The 26,423-nt window shown below is 36.3% G+C and overlaps 1 protein-coding gene across 2 annotated transcripts in view; it reads left to right on the forward strand.

The window, feature by feature from the left end:
- Positions 1–26,423, forward strand: part of NDST3 (N-deacetylase and N-sulfotransferase 3) — a 160,486-nt gene that overhangs the window by 11,089 nt on the left and 122,974 nt on the right. For both annotated transcript variants that reach the window (XM_082462791.1, XM_082462792.1), the window contains exon 2: positions 1,502–2,646. In XM_082462791.1, the coding sequence (XP_082318917.1) occupies positions 1,624–2,646 (1,023 nt within the window). In that variant the 5' untranslated portion in view covers positions 1,502–1,623. The remainder of the gene's footprint in view (positions 1–1,501; positions 2,647–26,423) is intronic.

Raw genomic sequence — 26,423 nt, forward strand, 5'->3', positions numbered from 1 at the left:
AATTTCTATGCTATCTAATCTCTCTATAATCTGAGTTACCCATATTTTATTCAGTTTATTTTTCAGCTGTTCCTCACTCTTTCCTTCAACTCTTCATCAGAGTGTCCCTTGCCCAGTATTGTACTCACACCTGCCTCTATAAAATTACCTCTGTCTCAGATGCCTATTCATTTTACCCTCATCCTTCAAGGCTCTGCCCAAATCCAACCCCTGACACATTGCAGACTCCCCCACTTGCCATGGTGTCTTTCTTCTCTCATCCTGTGCCAGTCGTTTGTCTCTAATCAACAACCCATACATTACTGTTTCCATTCTAGTCACTGTCTCTACCTTATAATTTTGTTTCCTTTAAAGAAATTCACTCTGCTGAACATTTATATTTTAAATAGAAAGATAATTATCCCATAAATATTTGAATGACTAAAGCACAATATATAATTTAAAGGATAAATAAGATATTTATCCTATAAATATCCTGCAGTTACATTCCAGAATATTATATTCTTCATAAAGATAAATATATATTATTCAAAATATTGCTCATTGCTTATTTCATAGGTGAACATCACAGAATTTTAGAGCCAGAATGTTCTTGGTGATCATTTATTCTAACCTTATCATTTTACTTAGAAGGTACCAGGACCGAAGTGACAATTCATATGAGACAGAAGTGTAATAAACCCTAATCTTATGAAGAACGTCAACTACGATGTTCTCCACTAGCCTTTCAGCTGTCTTCAGCTAGCTTTCAGCCTGCCTTATGGACAATAATACCTTTCTTAAATTTTTTTATATTCTATGATATTTCCATGAAAAGTGCCAGGACCGTAAGACTCTAATAAACTTCTGCTCTAAAAAGCACCCATGCTTCTTTCTTATTATGTTTCAAAAGTTACTAAATTTTTCAAAGTTTACTGAAACTTGAAAAGGATTTGAAATTATAGCCTAACAAAGTGTTTCATGAAGTTGCAGTTGTTTTCATTATGTTTTTTAAAAACACTTTTATGGTAGTTATTTTATATAATTACTGAACTTTTTCTAAAAAGCAGAAACTGTTGTCTTAATAGTAGCATTTAATGAAATATATCCAAACTTTTATGAATTTTCAGTGTATGTAGTTAAAAACAAATAGTTTGAGCCTATATTACATAATGATATGGCAGTGTATGGCTCAGGTGACCTCTCTGTGATCTTAGGTCTATATGATCTACAGAATTTGATGCAAAGCTCAAGGAGTAAGAGGCAATGCCTTGTTAGTCCAACGTCTTTTCTATACTAGGGATAGAGACCTCTGTTCAATGGAGCCCTTTCCCTCTTTCTGCCCCTCCCATGTCCTCATTCAGATCTGGGAGAAGGAAAGAGAGGTTTTCTTACTTACCAAACACCAGTTCATGTGCCTAACAGGTTGCCACTTGTGCCAGTCACAAGGATAAAAACTTGCTCATTTTAATGCTTCAGACTGAATGTTTGATATTCTATTGTATTTTATTCTACTTTTCAGATTATATTTTCTGTGAGTCCTGATCCAGTGACACAAATGTGCTGCAATGGTGACATAAACTATTGATTGAGGCTGGAAAAGTGTCTGAAACATCGTCTTTTCTTTTCTTCTTTTATTTTTTTATGGTGCCTCTATTGGAACAGTCTGAGGGAAGTATATACAACATGAGTTTTATCATGAAGCTGCACAGACACTTTCAAAGGACGGTGATTCTGCTTGCCACATTCTGTATGGTGAGCATTATTATTTCTGCTTACTACCTGTACAGTGGCTACAAACAGGAAAATGAACTGTCTGATATGGCTTCAGAAGTAGACTGTGGGGACTTCCAGCACCTACCATACAGGCTGATGGAAGTGAAGACAAGGAAGCTTTCTGATGCCTCAAGGACAGACCCCACAGTCCTGGTGTTTGTGGAGAGCCAGTACTCATCGCTCGGTCAAGACATCATTATGATTCTAGAATCCAGCAGATTCCAGTATCACATTGAAATTGCTCCTGGAAAAGGGGATCTCCCAGCACTTATAGAAAAAACTAGAGGCAAATACATTCTCATTATTTATGAGAATATTTTAAAGTATATAAATATGGACTCTTGGAATCGAAGCCTTTTAGATAAATACTGTGTGGAATATGGTGTGGGTGTCATTGGATTCCACAAAACTAGTGAGAAGAGCCTACAGAGTTTTCAGTTGAAAGGCTTCCCTTTTTCTGTATATGGAAACCTTGCAGTAAAAGATTGTTGTATTAATCCTCATTCTCCATTGCTTCATGTGACCAGATCTTCTAAGCTTGAAAAAGGTTCTTTACCTGGAACTGACTGGACCATTTTCCAGATTAATCACTCAGCCTACCAACCAGTAATATTTGCCAAAGTAAAGACCCCAGAAAACCTTTCTCCTCCCCTCCCTAAAGGTGCTTTTTATGCCACTGTCATACACGACCTGGGGCTCCATGATGGAATTCACAGAGTTCTTTTTGGCAGCAACTTGAACTTCTGGTTGCATAAGCTTATCTTCATAGATGCTGTTTCCTTCTTGTCAGGGAAGAGGCTCACATTGTCCTTGGACAGGTACATTCTCGTGGATATTGATGATATTTTTGTGGGAAAGGAAGGAACAAGAATGAACACCAATGATGTTAAGGTAAGGCTCTTTATCTCAAAGTTTGGTTCATCTCTCAGTAGGTTTGTCTAGGGCTAAGGGATTTCCTGGGACATAGGATTTTTATTTTATTTGGAAATTCTTAGGCAAACTGGGATGAGTTGGCTACCCTCAGCTATTTTTGAGATATGGGGCTATATCTCAGCCCTAGAACAACTAAGTAGATAATATATTTTTCTCTGAATCAAGAAGAAAATGAAGATTGTACTAAAGGATTGAGTGTGGCAGAATCCTGAAATGCATTTCTGTGTGTATTTAAAACTACAGAGTAGAAACCATTTGGTTTAATTACTTTCCAGAAACAATCTACCTCAGTAAACTATTACTAATCTAAGACTTCAGTCCATTTAGCTATGAAATCAAGGTGAATTTATTTTAATGAAAATAAATACTCCCACAAATTTTCAAGAATTAAAGATCTCATAAGTAGCAAGTTCAGATGTTTCTGGAAGTCAAATGTGTGACTCATTTTCTCTTATTACTTTTTTGAAACTCTGAAAATTAGCACTACTAAATATGGAAAGCTATGAATACACAAGCATACCTATTCACATACACACATAAGAATTTACATTAATTTTCAAAATTCATTGAACACTTCTGGTTCATATATGAAACCTATCATGCTACATTTATATTGGATTAGATTTCTTATTGTGTAAAACTGCCGCCCTTAGATAGAAAACAATTATTTGAAGATAGTTGGTTATCATTGTGAATGGATTATATTACATAAACAACTGGCTGTTTAATATTAATGGAATTTAAAATTAAAATGATCTACATTGATCTTAGTTTCCCATTCGAAATGCCACTGGATTCTATCTCTGTTATACTACATATTGATTTCATGTAAAAGTGAAAGGAGAGATTTTGATACATAATTTTTATTCTATACAGCTTTGACCTTTTGATAAAATATAAAGTACTGAATCAGATGGAAAAAAAGTCTTGAAACTGCATTCTTTTCTGCAAACAGTAAGCATCTGGCAAATAATAGTAATGTTCATCACACTACTTAAATGAGCTAAGAATACCAGAAGGACTATTAAGTGTTACCATAAGAGAGTGTGAAGACTGAAAAGAAAAAAAAACCTTTCATATTCTTGGCAATATTTTAGACTCTTCCTTTTAAGTCAATATAAATTAATTAATGAAGTTGTGCTTAAGTTTTCATTAGTCTTTTGAAATAGTCTTTGAAAATGTAGCTAAATTAAACCAAGCTGGTAGTTTAAACATCTATTATGAAAAAAAAAAAAACATTTATTATGTCCTTGAAAATTACAAACAATATATAATTCTCTTTCTAATTTTTCCATTTCAAAATATTATGATAAAAAAAATTTTAAGCCTTTATTTCTAAAATACAAGTCTTTAAAACTGTCAAAATATGTTGTTATGTCATTATAAATATGCTAGATAAATCTCGTTTTTTATGCAAACTCTACTATATCCTCTAAAATTAAACAAAATACAAAATGCCTTTAGTGCTCTTAAGGTTAAGCCATTTTTAAGTGGTATAAAAAATTAAAACCTTACTGAATAAATTCAATAAGAATTTAACATGTGTAAAATATTTTATGAATTGCTCACATTTAGATGGGAATATATTTTCTAACCAACCTAAAGGCTTAAAACAAAGTATGTTTTGAATTATTTGGGTTTTTGAACTACTTCTAAATTGTATCTGTGATTGTGTCTCTAAACATAGTCATTCACCCATTCATTCATTCTTTCATTGATCCATTCTGTAACTAGTTATTAAGCGTGTCCTACATGTGAAGTATTTTTGGTGATATGTAAATAGAAACATACACCATGGTCTTATCCCTTTAGAAGAGAGGGTGGGGGGAGTAAAGTTAGAGAAGCTCAGAAAGCACATAGGTGAATACTGTGCTGAGCATCTTCCTGCTCTATACTTGGAACGGCCATATCACACGCCAGCCGTGGAGGTAGGCACTAGGGATACAAAGATAAATAAAGCATGGCTCCCCCTTAATGAGTGTACCACTGTCTTGGTAGGGGTGGAGTGGGAGTGATAAATAGGTAGATAGCTTGCAATGTGGTGAGTACAATAGGAAAAGTGCCTGTGTGGTCTTATGTAAGTAATGCTGTGTGAAACACTACACTGTGTGCTGTGTACCAGAACTGTTAAGTCCTATTAAGCAGAACAGATTTAGAAGGCAAAGTTATAGTGCTATAATGGCTTAGGAGGCTGTAGAGATGATATTCAGACAAAAGAAGATTTCTTGAAACTAGGAAATGAGAATAAGAATGGAGAAGGAATGACCAATATAAGAACAATATCGAAGGTAAGGTTGAACAACTTAGTAATTGGATCAATGGAGATGAAAGAGAATATAATCAAGGATGACATTAAGATTTTTAGCGTAGTTGAATAGAGTTGCCATGTGATTCGCAGTCCCACTCCTGGGCATATACCCAGACAAAACTATAATTCAAAAAGATGCATGCACCCCTATGTTCATAGCAGCACTATTTACAACAGCCAAGACATGGAAACAACTTAAATGTCCATCAACAGATGAATGGATAAAGAAGATGTGGTACGTATATACAGTGGAATATTAGTCATTAAAAAGAATGAAATAATGCCATTTGCAGCAACATGGATGGATCTAGAGATTATCATACTAAGTGAAGTAAGTCAGAAAGAGAAAGACAAATACCATATGATACCACTTATATGTGGAATCTAAAATATGACACAAATGAACATATCTATGAAACAGAAACAGACTCACAGACATAGAGAACAGACTTGTGGTTGCCAAGGGGGAGGGAAGGATTGGGAGTTTGGGATTAGCAGGTGCAAACTATTATATATAGAATGGATGAACAACAAGGTCCTACTGTATAGCAAGGGGAACTATATTCAGTATCCTGGGATAAACCATAATGAAAAAGAATATGAAAAAGGAGATATATATATATATATATAACTGAATCACTTTGCTGTACAGCAGAAATTAACACAACATTGTCAATCAACTATACTTCAATAAAATTTTTTAAAGTTAAAAAATGATATTTAGTGTAGTTGAATAATAGTTGATTATTCCAACAACAAAGAAAGAGGAGAGAGCAAGAAGATCATAATGAAGGTCACTAGAGGTCATATTAAAATTTTCAGTTTTATTGAAGTGCATCTGGGACATACAGGTATAGATGTTTAACAGGTAGTTGGCTCCCGAGAAGTCTGGGTAGCAAGTGTAGTTTTTGAAGTTATCATTCTAATTAGGGGATGGTTCACTTTCAGCATGAAAGTATGTGAGATCAGCCAGGGAAAGGGTTTATAGAGTGACAAGAGAAGAAGATCAAGTGTAGAATCTTGAGGGAAATCATCTTTCAGAAAACAAGTGGAGAGAGAAAATCCTGTGAATAAGAGTCAGAATAGTCGGAGACCAGAAAGCTGTGATGCTATACAAGCCTTGGGAGTAAAGAGCTTCAGTGAGGGTGTGATCAGTATAAAATCTAATAGTAGGGTCCACTGAGGTAAGAAATGGCAAGTCTCCTTTGGCAAAAGATAAAAGTCACTGGGGACTCTTACAAGATCCAGGGTAATGGAATGATCGAGGCAGAGGCACAGCTGAAGTAAGTTCAGGAGTAAATTAGAGGGTTAAGATACGAAGAAGGAGAGCGTGGAGTACTCAGTGGAGAAATTTTGATATAAAAGAGAGAAGAGAAATTAGCTGGAGGGTGGGCTAGAGTTAGAGTGACCAACCATCCTGGTTTGCTTACACTGAGGGCATTCAATGCTAAAATTCAGAGTCCCAGGCAAACTGGAATGATAGGTCTCCCTAATTAACTAGGGTAAGGGAAGGACTTTTTCCTAGGAAGAAAGATCCAAGAGCAGGTGGTCTAAGAAAAGGTCATGGATGTGGTGATTAATAGTACATAATTAATAGAAATATTTTCATAAAGCTCTTTTATTTAATTATTACCACTAAAAAAACAAGTATTATACTTTCCCTATTTGATGTATTAGGAAAATTGAAAAGAATGTGAGGAAATTGAAGGTGACGTAGAATGTTTCTTGCAAAATTACAAGGATGGTTGCATACCACGTAAATTTTAACTCTGATGCTAATCACTGCAAACGTGCTTTTTTTCCTTATGTGGGACAATAAAACTGTGTTTCCTTATTTAATTGGAAGATTAGAATTAGCAATGCAATATCAGTTTTTACCTGCCTTGCTACTGAATAATATGAGCACGTTTCAAAGAGCCTCAAAGCTACAGAAGAAACTGTGACATGGCACAAAATATATGACTCTTCAAGAGGAAGAAGATAAATAATGGACCTAAGGTGTTATCTTCATTAATTGGAGAACTTACAAGCCACAAGCCATGGCCCTTAAAGAACCAAAGAACATAGTGTAGACAAATATTATACTACGTTCAGTAAAATTGAAGTCAGGAAGGGCGTGTGTGTGTGTGTGTGTGTGTGTGTGTGTATTAAACTATATGGACAAGACTTGTCTCAAATTTACCATGGACTAGTTTTGTGATGTTAGAAAATTCAAGTTCCTAGTGTTCTAACACCTGTCCTCAAACTTCCTGAGACTAGTGGTTTTTGGAGAAAGGCTTTTTGGAGAGGGAAAGTGGTATATAAATAGATACTTCTCCCATTAAAGCATTTTAAAGTTAAACATGAAAGCACAGCATGACCAAATGAATACTAACAATTCAAATTCTCTCTTAGAAGAATGAATTCACTCTTGGCCTAAGATGCATTATACCCTTAAACTTAGACCGTTTCATGTAACATTTCAGCCCTAAGATAGATAGGAAGCGGAACAGGGGGTAGGCTCTGATAAAAGTGGTCTTGAGGGTTTTACTGAACTCTCTGCAGGTATACTCTCAACAAATAAAAGAGCTGCATATCACTCTCATGCCTATGTTTCTCCCTCCTTCTCCTTCTATAATAGGCACATGCTCTCTTTCTAACGTTGACAAACTATCTAACATCCGTGAGAAAATGAAGAACCAGCCCAGCCGTATCTGAGCACACTAAACAGGGGCCTGAGTGACTGGAGGGACCCAGCAACCATTCCCCGTCCTCACTACCCTAACCTTTCCCACTGCTCCCTCATACTTCACTATTCCTTGGTTTGGCTGTTTGTTGATTACCCCTTAAATCTACATTTTTTAAGTGGCCTCATAAGAGAGGACAGTTCTTTGTGAGTAACTTTATCATTATCTTCCCTTCTAACTGAAGGTCCCAGAGCGCCTAGGGAAAAGAAAGTGCTGAAAATAGAAGTAGGAAGCCGTAAAGCTCTGAGAAGTAAGTGGTATCAGGCTCAGAAGACAGACTTGGCTGACTTCTCTGTCATGCAGGGGGAGCTGACCCCCTTGAGGCTGAAATGGAAGCTTCAGTGAAGGGGAGCTTCGTGCTGCCTGACCTCACCCTCTCACAGGAACCTTCCTTGCCCCAGCTAAGGTCAAGCCAGAGGCTTCGTAAAGTCATTGAAAAAGAAACTGACACACCAAATGTTTGCAGGGAAAAGGCAACTGCAATCAGTTATTCTGTCATAAGTAAAAATAGAAAGGAAACATTTCTCCAGATAGTTCACTATTGATGGATGTTAAGGCCTGTACATAGCACCAATCTTTTTTTCCCCCTAAACTCATATTTCTCTAATTCCTTTCCATTCTCTGTGATGTTTCTTATTTTTTATTTGCTAATATCCACTTTAATTGCATTGTGCTCTGGAAGCATGTGTCTATTTGATACCAATACTTTCCATTTGCTAGAATCACTTTATGACTGGATACAATATTCTTATAAGAACATATATTGTACAGTCAAGGTATATCAGCTCAACTTTGTTAACTGTGTTGTTCAGAGCTTCTGTATTCTTCCTGTTTTGATCTTTTTTTGCATGGAGGGGAAGGAATAGAGTGTACTACTTGATGTTACCAAAGGTGGTATGTTTAATTCTCCAACTCTAATAGTGGATTGTAAATATTTCGTTGTTTTTCTGTCAGTTGTTACCTTACATATTTTGAAGCTATGTTATTTAAGTGTGTGTGTATATATTTATATATTAATTTAATATTTCATTATTCTATGGCTATCTTAATACTAGTAGAGCTACACCAGCTTTTTGGGGGTTACTATTTAAAAATTATACTTTATCTCATTTTTATATTTGCTCTATCATCTGTCTTTACATTATAAATTAGTTTTGAGAACAACTTTCTATGACTTTTGCTTTTTATCTACTGTGTCAATATTTGTCTTTTAATTAACAAGATCGGTCTACATACAATTAATATGATTATCAATGTGTATGGATTAATTTCAGCTACCTTATTTTGTGCTTTATATTTGTCCCACTTGTTCTGTATCTTCTTTTCTTTCTCTCTGTCCTTTATTGCTTTTATTGTCAGTTTCCTTCTTTTTCCTACCCATTCTTGGTTTGAAATATATATATATTTTATATATATATATATATATATATATACTATATTTTTTTATATTTTTTTATATATATCAAACTAGTGGTTTCTCCAGAAATTTAAACATATGTGCTAATAAGCAAGTGGTAATATTAATATCCTCACACCTCAGTCAAAAAGTACAAAGTGCTTTGTCTCCAATCATGTCCACTCTCCTTTGGCTGATGAGCCATTCTTTTTTTTTTAATTTATTTCATTGAAATATAGTTGATTTGCAATATTGTGTTAATTTCTGAAGTACAGGAAAGTGATTCAGTTTTATATATATATATATATATATATATATATATATATATATATATATATATATTCTTTTTCATATTCTTTTCTATTATGGTTTATTACAGGATATTGAATATAGTTCCCTGTGCTATACAGTAGGACCTTGTTGCTTATCCATCCTGTATATGATAGTTTGCATCTACTAATCCCAAACTCCCAATCCCTCCCACCCCCACCCCCCTGATGAGCCTTTCTTATTTTGGATATTAACTATGTTATGGCTGTTTATTAGACATGATTGTTTTTACTACCATCATGGTTTAATTAGATTGGCCTACTCCTTTTCAACAGGTAAGCCAGAGTGATGTCATTGACATATAATTCAGATCATGTCCTTCTTCTTCTCAGAACCCTCCAGTGACTTCCAGTCTCACCCACGCTAAAAGCCAAAATTCTTAGTCTTTTATACCCTCTCCCTAACTCCCTGATCACATGTCCTGCTCCCCTCCTCTTCACTCTAACCTCCCTAGCCTCCTTGCTGTTCCAGCTCCTGCTTCAGGGTTTTGCACTTGCTGTTCTTTCTGCCTAAAATGTTTTTCCCCAAAATTGGTGCATGGCTCTCTTCCTCACTTCCTTCAGGTCTTTACTCAAATGTCACCTTCTCAGTGACGTCTTCTCTGACCATTCTCTTTAAAATTGCAACACCCCTAGTCTTCCCATCTTTTCCTGCTAATTTTTTTCCCTAGCACTTACGATCATCAATAGTGTGCTGAAATTGGCACATGCTCACCAGGTCAACTGTGTACATCTCTTCCCAGCTTCAATAACATGGCCAGTAGTTTGGAATTTTGGCATGGGGGTAGTATTACCACAGAAACTGGCAAATTCTACAAATTCAGGCTTTTTTCTTTTCAAAGAGCCAGTTGTTAAAGGTTTAATAGCACACTACTGGACAGACTCTATGTAATTACTTATTTTTGTTGGTTTGTGACTTTGGCTACTAAAATGTAAACACCATGAGGACAAGATTTTCTCATCTGTTTGTTCACTGAGGTATCCCCAGCATCTAAAAGTGTGTCTGGCTCCTTATATATTTGTTGAGTGAATGAATCCCATTCTTCCTGGAGCCTATCCTTTAGATGTTCCTTTAGTGAGAGTCTATTCGTGGTAAACTCTCAGATTTTATGGAATGTAAATGTTTTTATTCACCCTTGTCTTTGAAAGATAGTTTTGTTGAATTTACAATGCTTAGTTGATAGTTCCTTCATGTATAACCATTGTTGCTCATACTAGGAAAAATAGGGCTCCCTAGAAGTCACCTGAATGTCTGTGGTAGTAAAATGTGTCCGACTCCCTCTGGGCCCTATATTGTTTTATAACTGTCAAAAAGTTAGGCAATTTGGGACTGTTCTTATGAACGTATATGAAATGTTTCTCTTTCTTTCAGTTTGGTAGAATACTTATTTCTAAATTTTAGATAATGTGATTTATAATATACAGGAAAATACATCATTCTCAATATTATTATCAAAATTAAATAGCCATAGTGTGCTAGCAGCTATAAAGACAATTATATTAAGGAAATAATTTTCTGGAAATAGTTTTCAGCAATAATTTAACATGGGAAAATAAGAAAATAGTTTAGCAAAGGTAAAAACTATTTTGTATCCATAATCTACTTATATTTAATAAATTTTATTAAATTTGTTACATTGTGAGATGGAATGTATCTCTATTACTATTAATATCAAGGAGTCATTTGTTACACAATGACATTCTAAAAGAATGAGTTCTAAATTATTTAAAGGAGACAAAATGATGTTTCTGAACACCACATGAATATATAAACAGAATATTTGGTGACTAATTACATTTTTAAAGGTCCGATGTGATGAATCCTTCCCAAGCAGGATAAAGAGCCGGGCAATCATAGATGGTACTAAAGCTCAACCAGGCAATGACAAGTTTTACACACTAGATGAGCAGAAGATTACAAGAGGAAAACCCTCAGTACAGATTTAGATGCTAGAGATATTCAATTCAGTTCAGAAAATTATGAACATCTACTCTAAGTGCCGTGATAAGGATTTCAAGGGGTACATTGATCAATAATGAAACATGTTTTTTATAAAGGAAGTGAAGAACAGAGGAGAAAATTTTACTGGGTTATTTCCTTCTTTGGATTGATTTTTTTCAAACATTCCATAATCCTTGGAAATAAGTCAAAATATAAATGGGTCTTTTATATTTCTGTGCTGATGGCTTATAATAATTACATAAAAGATGTAATTATTTTAAAATGATATATTTGGGGGTACTTAGCTACTCCCAAGATGGGTAACACTTACTGAGTACATACATTATTTTGTGTTTTATATTTATTATCATTTAATTTTCATTTAAAAATCCTATAAAACAATGATTATAAGTACCATCACTTCATATGAAGAAACTGAAGTTCACAGTCTAAGATTAACTTGCCTAAGATCTTTCAACCAGCAAGAGCCAGTCCCAGGATACAAGATGCAGCTCCACCTGCTCCAAAAGCTGGGCTTTCCCACACACACTACTCCCCAGTTGCCCCCTAACACAGTACTGTGGTGTCCATATCAAATCCTTCTTACTCTACTTTATAGCAAATTAGATCCAAGACATAGTCTATTATAGTTTGATGGGTCATATCTGAAGCTCTGCCTTGGATTTAATTATAAGTTTGGAACAAAAGTATCAATCACTTCTTGAAATGCCTTGGACTTAAGTAACTGCAATGATTTGGCCAAGGCAGATTTTACTTGAAGATTTGAGTTGACATGTTCACCTTCCTATGCACTAATGTCTTCTTTCTAGGCACTTTGCCTCAGTTCTGGTAACTTATCAGTTTAGCAGGTTTTTTTGTTTTGTTTTGTTTTATTTATTTATTTGTTTGTTTTTTACTTTTGGCTGCGTTGGGTCTTCGTTGCTGCACGGGCTTTCTCTAGTTGCGGTGAGCGGGGGCTACTCTTTGTTGCAGTGCGTGGGCTTCTCGTTGCGGTGGCTTCTCTTGTTGCGGAGCACGGGCTCTAGGCACGCAGGCTTCAGTAATTGCGGCACATGGGCTCAGTAGTTGTGGCTCGCAGGCTCTTGAGCATAGGCTCAGTAGTTGTGGCGCACGGGCTTAGTTGCTCCGCGGCATGTGGGATCTTCCCGGAGCAGCGCTCAAACCCGTGTCCCTTGCATTGGCAGGCAGATTCTTAACCAGTGCGCCACCAGGGAAGCCCAGTTTAGCAGTTTTGATTGAATTAGGCTGACATAATGACAGATACTTTTGGTGCTAGCTCAATTAAAGTACAGAAATTTTCCATAATTCAGATAATTTAACTTTTTCTCTCTGCATACATTCAGACTTTACAGTCCCTATGATGTTTTACTATGCGTTATACAGGTATTCCTAATATTTTTTTAAGCACACAAATTTTTTTACAACGAAGTAAATTCTGCTATATTGTCTTAGCCTCTGGGAGACATTAATTAATAGCTAAAACACTTTTTATTCTTAACTTATAGGCCATTTATGCATAATGGAACTGTAGCCTCAGATACTAAATAGCTCTTAAAATCACAATGTAAATATAAAATAAATTATGAGATCTACTTGACATAATTTATGGACTATTTATAGACAACGGAAACATAGTCAACTGGTTTTATTAAACTTCAAAGTGGACTAAAATTTTTAAAGTATTAAAATTACTCATTTGGTACATATTGGAATTTTACCTTAAAAATTAGGTGTTTTCATTTTCATATTAATAATTAGAATGATTATACATAATAATAGTTATAATTATTAATTATACCAATTACTGGGACTTCCCTCCCTGGTGGCACAGTGGTTAAGAATCTGCCTGCCAATGCAGGGGACACAGGTTCGATCCCTGGTCCGGGAAGATCCCACGTGCCGCGGAGCAACTAAGCCCATGTGCCACAACTACTGAACCTGTGCTTTAGAGCCCGCGAGCCACGGCTACTGAGCCCATGCGCTGCAACTACTGAAGCCCGTGTGCCTAGAGCCTGTGCTCCACAACAAGAGAAACCACTGCAATGAGAAGCCTGCACACTGCAACGAAGAGTAGCCCCTGCTCACTGCAACTAGAGAAAGCCCATGTGAAGCAACGAAGACCCAACGCAGCCAAAAAAAAAATACATATATATATACATATACACACACCAATATACCAGTATACCGGTAATATACCAATTACTAAAATAGCTATGTGTTTGTTTCCTTTTGTTCCTGTAACAAAGTACCACCAACTTAGTGGCTTAAAACAACCCAGATTTATCATTTAACAATTCTGGAGGCCGGGGGTCCCACATGGGTGTCACTGGGTTAAGTTCCAGGTATTAGCAGGGCTGTGTCCCTTTCTGGAGGCTCTAGGGGAGAATCTATTGCCTCACCTTTTCCATCTTCCAAAGTCTGCCCACATTCCTCGGCTCATGTTCCCTTCCTTCATCTCCAAAGCTGGCAACGTTACATCTTTCTATGCCTTTCTTTCGTAGCCACATCTACCTCTAATTAAAACTGGGAAGGTTTTCCACTTTTTAAGGACCTACATGATTTGACTGGCCCACCCACATAATCCCTATATGAAGGTCCTTAATTTAATCACATCTGCCAAATCCTTCTTGCCATATCACATAACATATTCACAGATTTCAGGGCTTAGTACTTGTTTATCTTGGGGAGGGAAGGGGAGGAAGGAAGCATTATTCTGCCACAAACTATGCTCTTCATGTAGTCATGTCAGCAATTCTTACAGCTGCTCAATCCCCCAAAACACTTCACTACTGTTCTCATTGGGAAATGAAACTTTGATGCCATACCTATGATCGAGCAATTAATTTAGCTGAGTCAATAGTAATTAATTGGGGAAAATTAAATTATTGTGCTCATAAACTCTTCCTGCCCCTTACACTCTACAAGTTAAGACCTGCAAGCAAGTAACCCTTTATTCACTTGGGAAGTTTAAGAAATTTAGCTCTCCAAAGACTGCTCAGTAGAGCAGATTGTGACTATCACCAATTCACTACTTCAGTAGTTTCCAAGGCCATTTTTCTAAAAGTGCATCCATTATGAAACTAAAAAACAATTTTAAAAGCCAGTTTATTAGGACTACCACACAGTTACTTAAGCACTGATCACCAGTTTTATCATACATTTTTTTCTCTCTCCATTTTATCGTCTTTGACATATCTTGTGTTCCTGCACCCACCTCAGCCCTTATTTTATCGCTTTTCCCTCTTTAGAATCCTTCCTCTAATTACCCCAATCCAAAAACAACAGTGGAATTCTATTCCATCTGCTTATCCCTTCTTTCCTCCACTCCGCTGCTTTGATTCCCTAGTGTTTGGATTTGTACAGCAGTGCTTCATTTTCTCCCCCTTTAGATTTACATATTTATTTTTACGTAACTTACTGTCTCTGTATTTTTCTCTGAACTATATATACTGAGTAGAATCAGCATTCCAAAAAAAGAAAAAACTGCATGTAGAAATTAAGCCAGCTGGTTGGGGCATTGAACAATGATCTATTTGGGGAAAAAAAAGAAAAAGTTCTTCACTATTCTATTCTTTATCTTGGATTAAATAATCTATCAATATATACATCAGAAAAACATATAACAGAGTCATTCCTTGTTCAGGAATCCTAAGAAACAAGGTATTTGAGTTCACCTAGAAAGACAACTTACTTGATACCCTTGAGTAACTGAATTGAGTGGTTTTGACAATAAACCATTCAAAGGTTAGAGTTGCTGTCATCAAAAATAGTTAACACTTGTATCCTGTCATACTTGGATTTCTGATCTCTTGACACTACTGAAAAATACCTTTAAGAGATTTTGTATGTTACAAAATGTTTAACAAAAATTATCTGACAATATTTTCAAGAGAAAGAAGGCATTATAATGAAGACTGATTTTAACTCTAGTGTATTTGCTTTGCCAAAAAATAGTTTAGGTGGATATTCAAAATATTTTTGCCTAATTTGCTAATCTGCTTTAGAAATGTGATAAGCATTTAAAGAGAGTAAAAAGAGAAGAGAAAACACTTTCCCAATCTTTGATATTTCTTATCTGATACAGGAGCACTGTCATTGGTCTGACTGAGGGGCAAATGAATAATGGAAAAGGAAAGCTGTATTTTTCATTCTTGTTAGAAGTTTATTGCTAGAATTAGATCTCCAAAATCACTATCACTTGCAACTTCACAAGAACTAATGAATACTCAAACACCATTCTCAGTGAAGACCCAGTAGCTTATTGCACTCAAAAAAGTTCCATTTCCCTAAATGGGATCAATCTTTAATGGCTGCTGGTGACAGGAGGCTGTTCATCAACCCTTCAGGATAATTCAGAGCCTTAGTAGAGGCCAATGTTCAGTGCTCTGTACTTGAAAATTGATACAATGTCAATGTAACATCTTCAACAGCAAGGGCAGCCTAGGAAGGTGATTCATTGAACATCTTCCTTTTTAAGCCATTACATTTTCACACTGGTTCTCTATTATAACTGAATGCCTCTAAGGAGCAAAATCATTACTTAACTTAAGCTACCCCTTTAAGCCACTCATGTATAACAAAAGTCAACAGTTTATAACTCTATTTTTATTGTTGATGAGCCTAAAACAGAGATACTTTTAAAGTCACCATGTACAACATATAACTTGTAAATGAACAAAAAGCAGGGTGCTATTAGTATTTTTTTTAAAGGAACAATCCAAGAATTTGCCACTAGTTTCATCTTGACAATCTTTCACTCAGAGATATATAGATGTATTTAAGCACTTTTCAAGATGAGACTATTTTCATGAGTTTCTAAATCAGAAAAGGCAAAATAATCATTTAAAATGCTTGTTTAAACTGCACATTTCCCAATCACACACTCACAGATTTTGACTTGGTAGATTTCGGGAGAGCAGAGGAATCTGTGTTTAATATGCTCACCTAGATGATTCTAATATAGATGGCAGACATGCAAGTTTGGGGAAATACTGCTTTAAAAACACTGCATTCAATATTATTGCAAAATACAAAGACATGGGTCCTATTATCTTTCTGTGTAGAAAGCATGTTAAAATAATTTTGTATAAAAATATTTATAATAATTCTATATATATAAGCATATATATAATGGAAAGAGGTCATAATAGAATTAATAGTTTTGTGACTGATTTCAACCTAATGCTGGAAGAGTTCTTATTTTCACTTATTTTTGAGCCATACATCAAGACTGTTCAACAATACTTTAGCCAATGTGTATACATGTGAAACTTCTTGTGGAGTTGAATAGAGTAGATTTTACATGAAGGCACAAGAAGCAGAGGATTTGAGGAAGTGATTCCAATAAATGGATGGCTTAGTATGGCCTAGTAAGAAGACAATGGATAATTTTAACAAAGTAAAGTAATGAGAGGTACATTGCTTCTGTGATCTTTCAAGGAGAAGGACTCCAGAGGCAAAGAGGGCCATAAGCAAGATTTTTATAAGAAGTAGGATAAGTGGTATTTTGGGGGGGAAGGGAAGAGGAGAGAGGAAAAAAGGACCAAAGAAAGACAGGAAGTGGGGTGGGAGAGAGAGAGAGAAGTGTGGGATATATTCTTTGTGTTTCAAGTCTAAGTGAATGTGCTTATAATACGATATCAGAGAAATCACAAAGGTTTGGGCTGAATTATAGATGAAATAGAGGTACCCCATCAGATGATCTTTAAAAATCATTAAGAAGTGGAGTATTTTCGAATGAAGAAAAGCTTTAAAGCTTCTTAGGAAGCTTTAAACATTTGTCTCTAATAAGCTACAGCTCGAGTGGGCTAGGCTTGTTTGTTCATTTTGTCCAAAACAAAAATAAATTTTCTTTGTTTTCAAGTATGTAAATAATACATGCACTTTGTAATAAAAACAATCAAACAATGTAGAAAACTATAAAGAAGAAAGCAAAAAAACAGTCTCCCCTAAGTCCCACTACACACTGGATTTAGTCATTCTTTAATGTTTGAAAATCTGATAGGTAAAAAATTTTATTTCATTAACTTTTAAATTTTTATCTTCATTTAATTGTGAAAGCAGATTAACTTGGTCACATATTTTTATTGCCCATTTGCATTTCTCTTTTGGGAATTACCTTTTATCTAGTTTTCTGTTAAGGTGTTTATTTTTGTTATTGATCTGTAGCATACTATCTCTTCACAAAGAAAAAGACATTTACCAGATGATAGTCTCTCCCTTTTTTCCCCCAGTTTAACATGTCATAAGTTACTTTCATTCATTCATGTAATTAAAGGGAGAATTTACTTTCCTTATATTTATAGGTCTCTCTAGTCAGTTATCATTTTTCCTTTTATTTTACATTCCATACACTTCTGCCTCTTCAGGTGAGAGATATAATTCCAAGACACTCTGGTTTCCCTGAATAACTTACTATACATTTATAACATAACATTTTAAATATTTATATAATTAATCTTACCATCTGTTATTGTAGTACATTCTGTAAGCTTACTTTTTTTTTTTTATAAATTTTTTTTTTTGGCTGTGTTGGGTCTTCGTTGTTGAGCACGGGCTTTCTCTAATTGCAGCAAGCAGGGGCTACTCTTTGTTGCCGTGCACGGGCTTCTCATTGCAGTGGCTTCTCTTGTTGCGGAGCACGGGCTCTAGGTGTGCGGGCTTAAGTAGTTGTGGTGCGCGGGCTCAGTAGTTGGCTCACGGGCTCTAGAGCACAGGCTCAGTAGTTGTGGCGCACAGGCTTAGTTGCTCTATGGCATGTGGGATCTTCCTGGACCAGGGCTCGAACCCATGTCCCCTGCACTGGCAGGCGGATTCTTAACCACTGCGCCACCAGGAAAGTCCCTGTAAGCTTACTCTTAATGTGAAATAAATTTCCCAGCCCTGAGCTCTTATGAAATCTTTGATCATTCTGTTCAATCTCAACCATTTGTAGACCTCAACCATTCTCCTCTTGGCTTTCACATTTTCATAGACTGAAAAACTTGTTATCATTTCATCTTTCTGATTATTTACTTTTTCTTGTAAGTTGCATAGCTGAACATAATATTCCTGTTGAAAATAGCTTGGGACCTAAAGTCAGACAGATCAGCCTGGGTCCATATCTCAACTCTGTCCCTTTCTAGCTGAGTAACCCAGGGCAAGTTTCTTAATCTCTCTCATCATCATTTTCCATATCTTTAAAATGAGAACAATACCTACTTCACAGCATGTATGCCACCTGTGAGAATGACAGTGTATGTCAAATGCCTAATTTCAGTAGACCCTCAATAAATTTAAGCTATTTTTTACTATGAACACACCATGCACTAGGAGAGAATATTTGAGCAGCATTTTGGATAAAATTCTAAAATGAGTAAAATTAGTTCTTCTAAACACCTGAGAGATACAAAATCAGCTAAAGGAAAATGAGACCATTTTTGGTTATCCACTCAAAAAATACTGATTGGTGTCTACTATGTACCAGGCATTCTTTTAGGAGCTGGTGATGTAGTGGTGGCCAAGACAGACAAGTTCGCTGCCCATGTACATCTTACCTCTCTGATGAGGAGAAACAGACAATAAACACGTATACAAATGAACAAATAATCTCAGGCAGAGATGAGAGAGCTATGAAAAAAATAAAACAGGTTCTGTGAGATCAAGAGTGGTGGAAGGCGCAGGGGCCGGGGGCGGGGAGGAGGGTACAAGGAGAGTTCTGATTTGGGAGAAGCTGGATAGGAAAATCATCTCTGATGTAATATTTGAACTGAGACCTGAAAGAGGAATGAATCAAAGACCTAGGGTAAGAGAATTCCATGCAGAGCATGCTGTGGAACAAGCTGCGTGTGGTCAAGAGGGAGAAAAGGGAGGCCAGTGTGAGTGGAGCACGGTGGCCATGAAGGAGCCTGCCGTGAGATTAGTTCAGAAAGGGAGGCCCCTGCCTTTCTCCTCGAGAGGAGCTTGGGTTTTATTCTAATTTCAGGGAGCAGCCATTGGAGATCTTTGGCAAGGTAGTAATAAGGTCCAATTTAGGGTTTTTTTTAAAAAAAAAATCATACTGGCTGTATGGAGAATGGACTGTAGAAAAATAAAGAAAGGTGAGAACCCAGGTAGGTGGCCACTGCCGGACAGGTGAGTACTAATGGTGGTAAGAAAGATGGTAAGAAGACAGCAGGTTTGAGATCTATTTTGGAGATATCACTGAAAGAACTTGCCAATGGATGGTATGTGGGGAGCTTCAAGAAAGGGTTGAATCAAGGATAACTCCTAAGATTTTGGCCTGACAGTGGTGTGTACCCTGAGTTGGGGACCACAGAGAGAAGAGGAGTATCCTGCAGTGGCTGTGAGGGCATGCACTGTGGACACAGGCTGAGCTGGAATCGCATCTTCATCACTACTAGCTTTGGACAATTAATTAGCCTCTGTGCCTCAGTTTCCTTTTGGGTAAAATTAGACCCATCATAGCACCCATCTCATAGATGTGCCCTAAGGATTAAATAACTAAATAATTTAATTAAATAATTATAAGCACTTAGGACAGTGCCTGTCTCCTGGTGTTAGTTACTATGAAGGGAGAAAAATTAAGAGTTCTCTTTCGGACTTGTTTACGATGTTTTTTAGGTGTCCAAGCAGAGATGTGCAGGAGGTTGGGCATGCAGGCTTAGGGTTCAGGGAGAGGTCAGGCGGAAAGATATAAATCGAGAGCTCATTAGCATACTGATGACGTTTAAAGTCCTGGCACTGGGGGCTTCCCTGGCGGCGCAGTGGTTGAGAATCTGCCTGCCAATGCAGGGGACATGGGTTCGAGCCCTGGTCTGGGAAGATCCCACATGGCACGGAGCAACTAAGCCCATGAGCCACAATTACTGAGCCTGCGCATCTGGAGCCTGTGCTCCGCAACAAGAGAGGCAGCGATAGTGAGAGGCCCGCGCACCGTGATGAAGAGTGGCCCCCACTTGCCGCAACTGGAGAAAGCCCTCGCACAGAAACGAAGACCCAACACAGCCATAAATAAATAAATAAATAAATAAATAAATAAAAATTTTAAAAAAGATTGCTTCGAATATCAACTACTTTAAAAAAAAAAAAAAAAAAAAAGTCCTGGCACTGGATGAAATCACCTAGGAAAAGACAGTAGAGAAGAGAATAAAACAGGACCCGCCCTGGGCCGCTTCACCATTAAGGTCACAGCTCCGATAAATTTAGATGTCAGAGAAATGGCTGAGAGTCTGAATGAATTCTATCTCACTTGTTATTTTTAGATACATCTTTTTCCTAAATTAATTCATAAAAGTCTCATTCTGGATCACAAACTGTCCTCCATTTCCCATTTCACATATTTGCTTTTCCATCAGATTATAGGCTCCACATGGTAAGATTATCTGGCATACATTTTTTCATGTCCTTCTCTGTCCCTACTACAGAGTAATACACATAGGCGCTCTCAATAAATATCTCTTGGATATCAGATATTTAAAGAATTATAATGAATAATTTGTCTTTTCCATGTTACCATATGAAGGACTGGTTGCTGAGGACATGAATTTTTTGCTTTAAGGAAGACCATTAACTGAAAGAGTTTAATTGAAAAAAAGAGAAATATGACCCCTTTGGAAAACCAAGCAGGAATCCAGGCTCATGAATAAATTTATTTTCCTAGAACCTATCTTTCTCTATTGCACAAGGAAGAGATTTAAAATGAAAAGATAATGAGCTTTTGGACTAAAGCAAACTTGTGCTCGAATCTCAGATCCATGCAAGTCGTGAGACCTGAACAAGTCACTCAACCAGTCTGAACCCCAGTCTCCTCATCGTTAAAGTAGGGATGATGATAATAGCTACCTAATACAATTTGAAGAAGTTTAAAGGAGACTGTGCTTGGCATACTCACATGTTGATTTCCTTTTCTCTCCTACAAATTATACTGCCTTATCTTCTAAGAACTAATTCAACTTGACAGCCCTTAAACACAGTATTGCTTAACTGAGAATGGCCTCTGATAAAGGTTTGGAACTTGTTTCAGTCAGATTTAAATCTCACTATGGTGAGATTGCATGTGACTTTTATTTCATTCTTAATTCTACAGTGAATAAGCATTTCTTTAACTTTTTAAACTATAAAGAAAATAATTTGGCATATTCAAGTACTCAACATCTTAAACAGATGTTACCTTTTTGCTGTATCTGATTTAAATCTTTTTGTTGTTACTGTGGAAGAAATAAAATATTTCAGATACAGGGAAAAGCGCCCCCTCCCAATTCCTTTCCCCTTCTTCCTCATTTCCCCCAGAGGTAACCACTATCCTGTAGTTGGTCTGTATCATTCCCAAACAAGCTTTTATATTTTCTACTATGTAGGTATATATATATAAACAACATATTATTTTCTGTTTTTAGATTTTATATGAATGGTATCATCGTCTATTAATCATTCTGCAATTTCTTCACTCAATACTATATTTTTGAGATTTATTCATGGTTATAATTAAAATCTAATTCATTAATACTAAAAAAAAATTATACTGCCTTATATATATTTTTTAAAAACCTTATGGAAGGTTTTTTGCACTTATGCGTTCATTATTCTCCGTATTCATCACAATTATGTACATATAAAATGCAGTTTTTTTTTAAATGATGCATGCAAGTAGTATATTATGTGTTATCTGTAGATATAAAAGTACATTGAGTTATAAAAATGTGCTGTTTAGTTTTACATAAATATACTTATTTCTAAATCAAATATATATATATGACAAGATCTTTCATATGTAACAGGTGAGACTTGTTACATGTGTAGTAATTTGTGCTTTTTTTTCCTTTTGTTTTATTCTTTTCCATTATAGGCTACCACAAGACACTGAGTGTAGCTCCCTGTGCTACACAGCAGATCCCTGCTGCTTACCCACCCCATATATAGCACTGTGTATATGCCCATCCCAAACTCCCAATCCATCTATCCCCCCCTCCCACTATTCCCTTTGGTAACCACAAGCCTGCCCTCCACATCTGTGAGTCCATTTCTGTTTTGTAAATAAGTTCATATAAGTTATTTACAAATATATATATTTACAAAATATATAAGTTTGTATATTTTGTAAATATATATATCACATCTTCTTTATCCATTCATCTGTTGATGGATATTAGGTTGCTTCCATGTCTTGGCTATTGTAAACAGTGCTGCTATGAATATTTGGGTGCATGTGATATCTTTTCGAATCATAGTTTTGTCTGGATATGTGCCCAGGAGTGGGATTGCAGGATCATATGGTAACTGTATTTTTAGCTTTTTAAGGAACCTCCATACTGTTTTCCATAGCGGCTGCACCAACTTACATTCCCACCAAGAGTGTAGGCGGGTTCCATTTTCTCCACACCCTCTCCAGCATTTATTATCTGTAGACTGTTTGATGATGGCCATTCTGACCGGTGTGAGGTGATACCTCATTGTAGTTTTGATTTGCATTTCTCTAATAATTAGCGATATTGAGCATATTTTCATGTGCCTATTGGCCACCTGTATGTCTTCTTTGGAAAAATGTCTATTCAGATTCTCTGTTTTTTAATTGGATTGTTTTGTGTGTTTTTTTTGTTTGTTATAGTGTTGTATGTGTTCTTTATATATTTTGGGTATGCACCCCTTATCAGGTATATAATTTGCAAATATTTTCTTCCATTCAGTAGGTTACCTTTTCATTTTGTTGATGGTTTCCTTTGCTGTGCAGAAGCCTTTTAGTTTGATGTAGTCCCACTTGCTTGCTTTTGCTTTTGTTGCCTTTGCATTTGGAATCAAATCCAAAAAAATCATCAGCAAGACCAATCTCAAGGAGCTTACCATCTGTTTTCTTCTAGGAACTTTATGGTTTCAGGTCTCACATGGAAGTCCTTAACCATTTTGAGTTAATTTTTGTGAGTGATGTAAAATATTAGTCTAATTTCATTCCTTTGCATGTCAATGTTCATTTTCCAACACCATTTATTGAAGACACTTTCCTTTCCCCATTGTATATTTTTAGCTCCTTTGTTGTAAATTAACTTACCATATATGGGTGGGTTTATTTCTGGGCTCTCCATTCTGTTCCATTTATCTATGTGTCTGTGCTTATGGAATACCATACTGTTTTGATTACTATAGCTTTGTAATATAGTTTGAAATAAGGGAGCATGACGCCACCAACTTTGTTCTTTCTCAAGATTGCTTTGGCTATTTAGAGTCTTTTGTTGTTCCATACAAATTTTAGGGTTGTTTGCTCTCTTTGTTTGAAAACTTCCATTGAAATTTTGATAGGAATTGCACTGAATCTTTAGATTGCTTTGGGTAGTGTGGACATATAAACAATTTTAATTTTTCCAATCCATGAGCACAGACTAACTTTCCATTTATTTGTGTCTTCTTCAATTTCTTTCATTAACATCTTGTAGTTTTCAATGTACAGGTCTTTTATCTCCCTGGTTAAATTTATTACTAGGATTTTATTCTTTTGATGCAATTGCAAAGGGAATTGTTTCCTTTATTTCTCTTTCTGATAGTTCATTATTAGTGTATAGAAATACAATAGATTTTTGTGTGTCAATTTTATATCCTGCAACTTTACTGAATTCATTTATTCTAACAGTTTTTTGATGGAGTCATTAGGGTTGTCTATATATAATATGTCACTGGCAAAGAGTAACAGTTTTACTTCTTCCTTTCCAATTTAGATGATTTTTTTTTTTTTTCTCACCTAATTGCTCTGGCTGGGACTTTCAATCCTATGTTGAATAAAAGTGGTGGGACTGGGCATCCTTGTCTTGCTCCTGATATTAGAGGAAAGGCTTCCAGCTTTTCACCATTGAGTATATCCACTTTGTTGAGAGTTTTTATCATAAATTGATGTTGAATTTTGTCAACATTTTTCTGCATCTATTGAGATAATCACATGACTTTTATCCTTTATTTTGTTAATGTGGTGTATCACATTGACTGATTTGTGAATGTTGAACCGTCCTTGCATCCCTGGTAAAAATCCCACTTGACCATGGTGTATGATTCTTTTAATGTACTGTTGTATTCTTTGGTTTGCTAATATTTTTGTTGGGGATTTTTGCATGTATGTTCATCAGAGATATTGGCCTGTAATTTTCTTTTTTGGTGGTGTCCTTGTCTGGCTTTTGTATCAGGGTAATGCTGGCCTCATAAAAGAAGTTTTGAAAGCATTCCCTCCTCTGCAGCTTTTTGAAGAGTTTGAGAAGGAAAGGTATTAAATCTTCTTTGAATGTTTGGTATAATTCACCAGTGAAACCATCTGGTCCTGGACTTTTGTTTGTTGGGATGTTTTGATTACTGGTTCAGTCTTCTTACTAGCAATCAGTCATTTCAAATTTTCTATTTCTTCATGATTCAGTCTTGGAAGATTGTATGTTTCTAGAAATTTTTTCATTTCTTCTAGGTTGTCCAATTTGTTGGCCTATAATTGTTCATAGTAATCTCTTATGATCCTTTGTATTTATTGGTATCAGTTGTAACTTCTCCTCTTTCATTTCTGATTTTATTTATTTGAGCCTTCTCTCTTTTTTTCTTAGTGAGTCTCACTAAACGTTTGTCAATTTTGTTTCTTTTCAAAGAACCAGCTCTTAGTTTCATTGATCTTCTCTACTGTCTTTTTAGTCTCTATTTGTTTACAATCTGATTTTAGTTATTTCCTTCCTTCTACTAACTTTGCACTTCATTTGTTCTTCTTTTTCTAGTTTTTTTAGGTGTAAATTTAGTTTGTTTATTTGAGATTTTTCTAGTTTCTTGAGGTAGACCTGTATTGCTATGACATTCCTTCTTAGAACTGTTTATGCTGCATTCCAGAGATTTTGGTGTGTTGTATTTTTCATTTGTCTCAAGGCATTTTTTCATTTCTCCTTTGATTTCTTCATTAACACATTGGTTGTTCAGTAGCATATTGTTTAATCTCCATATATTTGTGATTTTTCCAGTTTTCTTTCTGTAATTGATTTTTAGTTTCATAGTATTGTGGTTGGAAAAGATGCTTTATATGATTTCAGTCTTCTTAAATTTATTTAGACTTGTTTTGTGGCTGAGCATATGATCTATCCTGGAGAATGTTCTATGTGTACTTGAGAAGATAAAATGTGTATTCTGTTGCTTTTGGATAGAATGTTTTATATATATCTATTAGGTCAATCTGATGTTCAAGGGGTGTCCCCTCTGTGGCCTGCACTTGCCTGTTGGCTTTAGCAAGGCAGCAGGAGAGTGTAGGGCTGGGGCATGCCTGCCAGTTTTAGCAAGGCAGTGGGAAAACACAGGACTGGGACATAACCAGCCAGTTTTAGCAAGAGCAGGAGAGCTCAGGGGCGGGGCATGCTTGCTGGCTTTAGTGGGGCAGCCGAGAGAGCTGTGACTACATGACCGCCAGAGCTAACAAGGAAGAAAGTGAACAAATGACACCTGCCAGTGCCCAGGGAGAGTCCCTCCAGGCCCCTGCCCCTCCAACAGATGCTTTAAGATTAGCAAATGAATCTCTTTCACGTGTGATCTAGGTGCTTTTCAAACTGCTGCTTTTGTGCTGGGTCCTGGGGCCAGTGAGTCTGTGCATGAGCACTTTAAGAGCAGAATCTCAGTTCCCTACAGCTCTGTGGGGTTCTAGGACATAAACCTTGTTGGTTTTAAAAGCCAGATGTTTGGGGGGCTTGTCTCTCCAGTGCAGATCCCAAGGGTTGGAGTGCCTGACATATGGCACAAACCTCTGGCTCCTCAAGGAGAAGTGCCATTTTTGTGAGCTCCCTCCCAACTGTACGTTGCTGCACTGGGTGGGAGGGGGGCACGTTTGGTGAGACTGCATCTCTCTTTCTCCTACCCATCTCAGTGTGGCTCTTTTACCCTTTATTGCAGAGGAACAGTTTAGCTAGTTTTCAGGTCTTTTTCAGAGGGAATTATTCCATATGTAGCTATAGACTTGGTGTGTCTGTGGGAGGAGGTGAGTTCAGGATCTTACTATGCTGCCATCTTGAACCACCTCCTCAGCACCTTGCACTTGTCTGGC

The sequence above is a fragment of the Balaenoptera physalus genome, assembly GCF_965194825.1.
Source record: "Balaenoptera physalus genome assembly, chromosome: 5".
In the NCBI taxonomy this organism is placed as follows: Eukaryota; Metazoa; Chordata; class Mammalia; order Artiodactyla; family Balaenopteridae; genus Balaenoptera; species Balaenoptera physalus.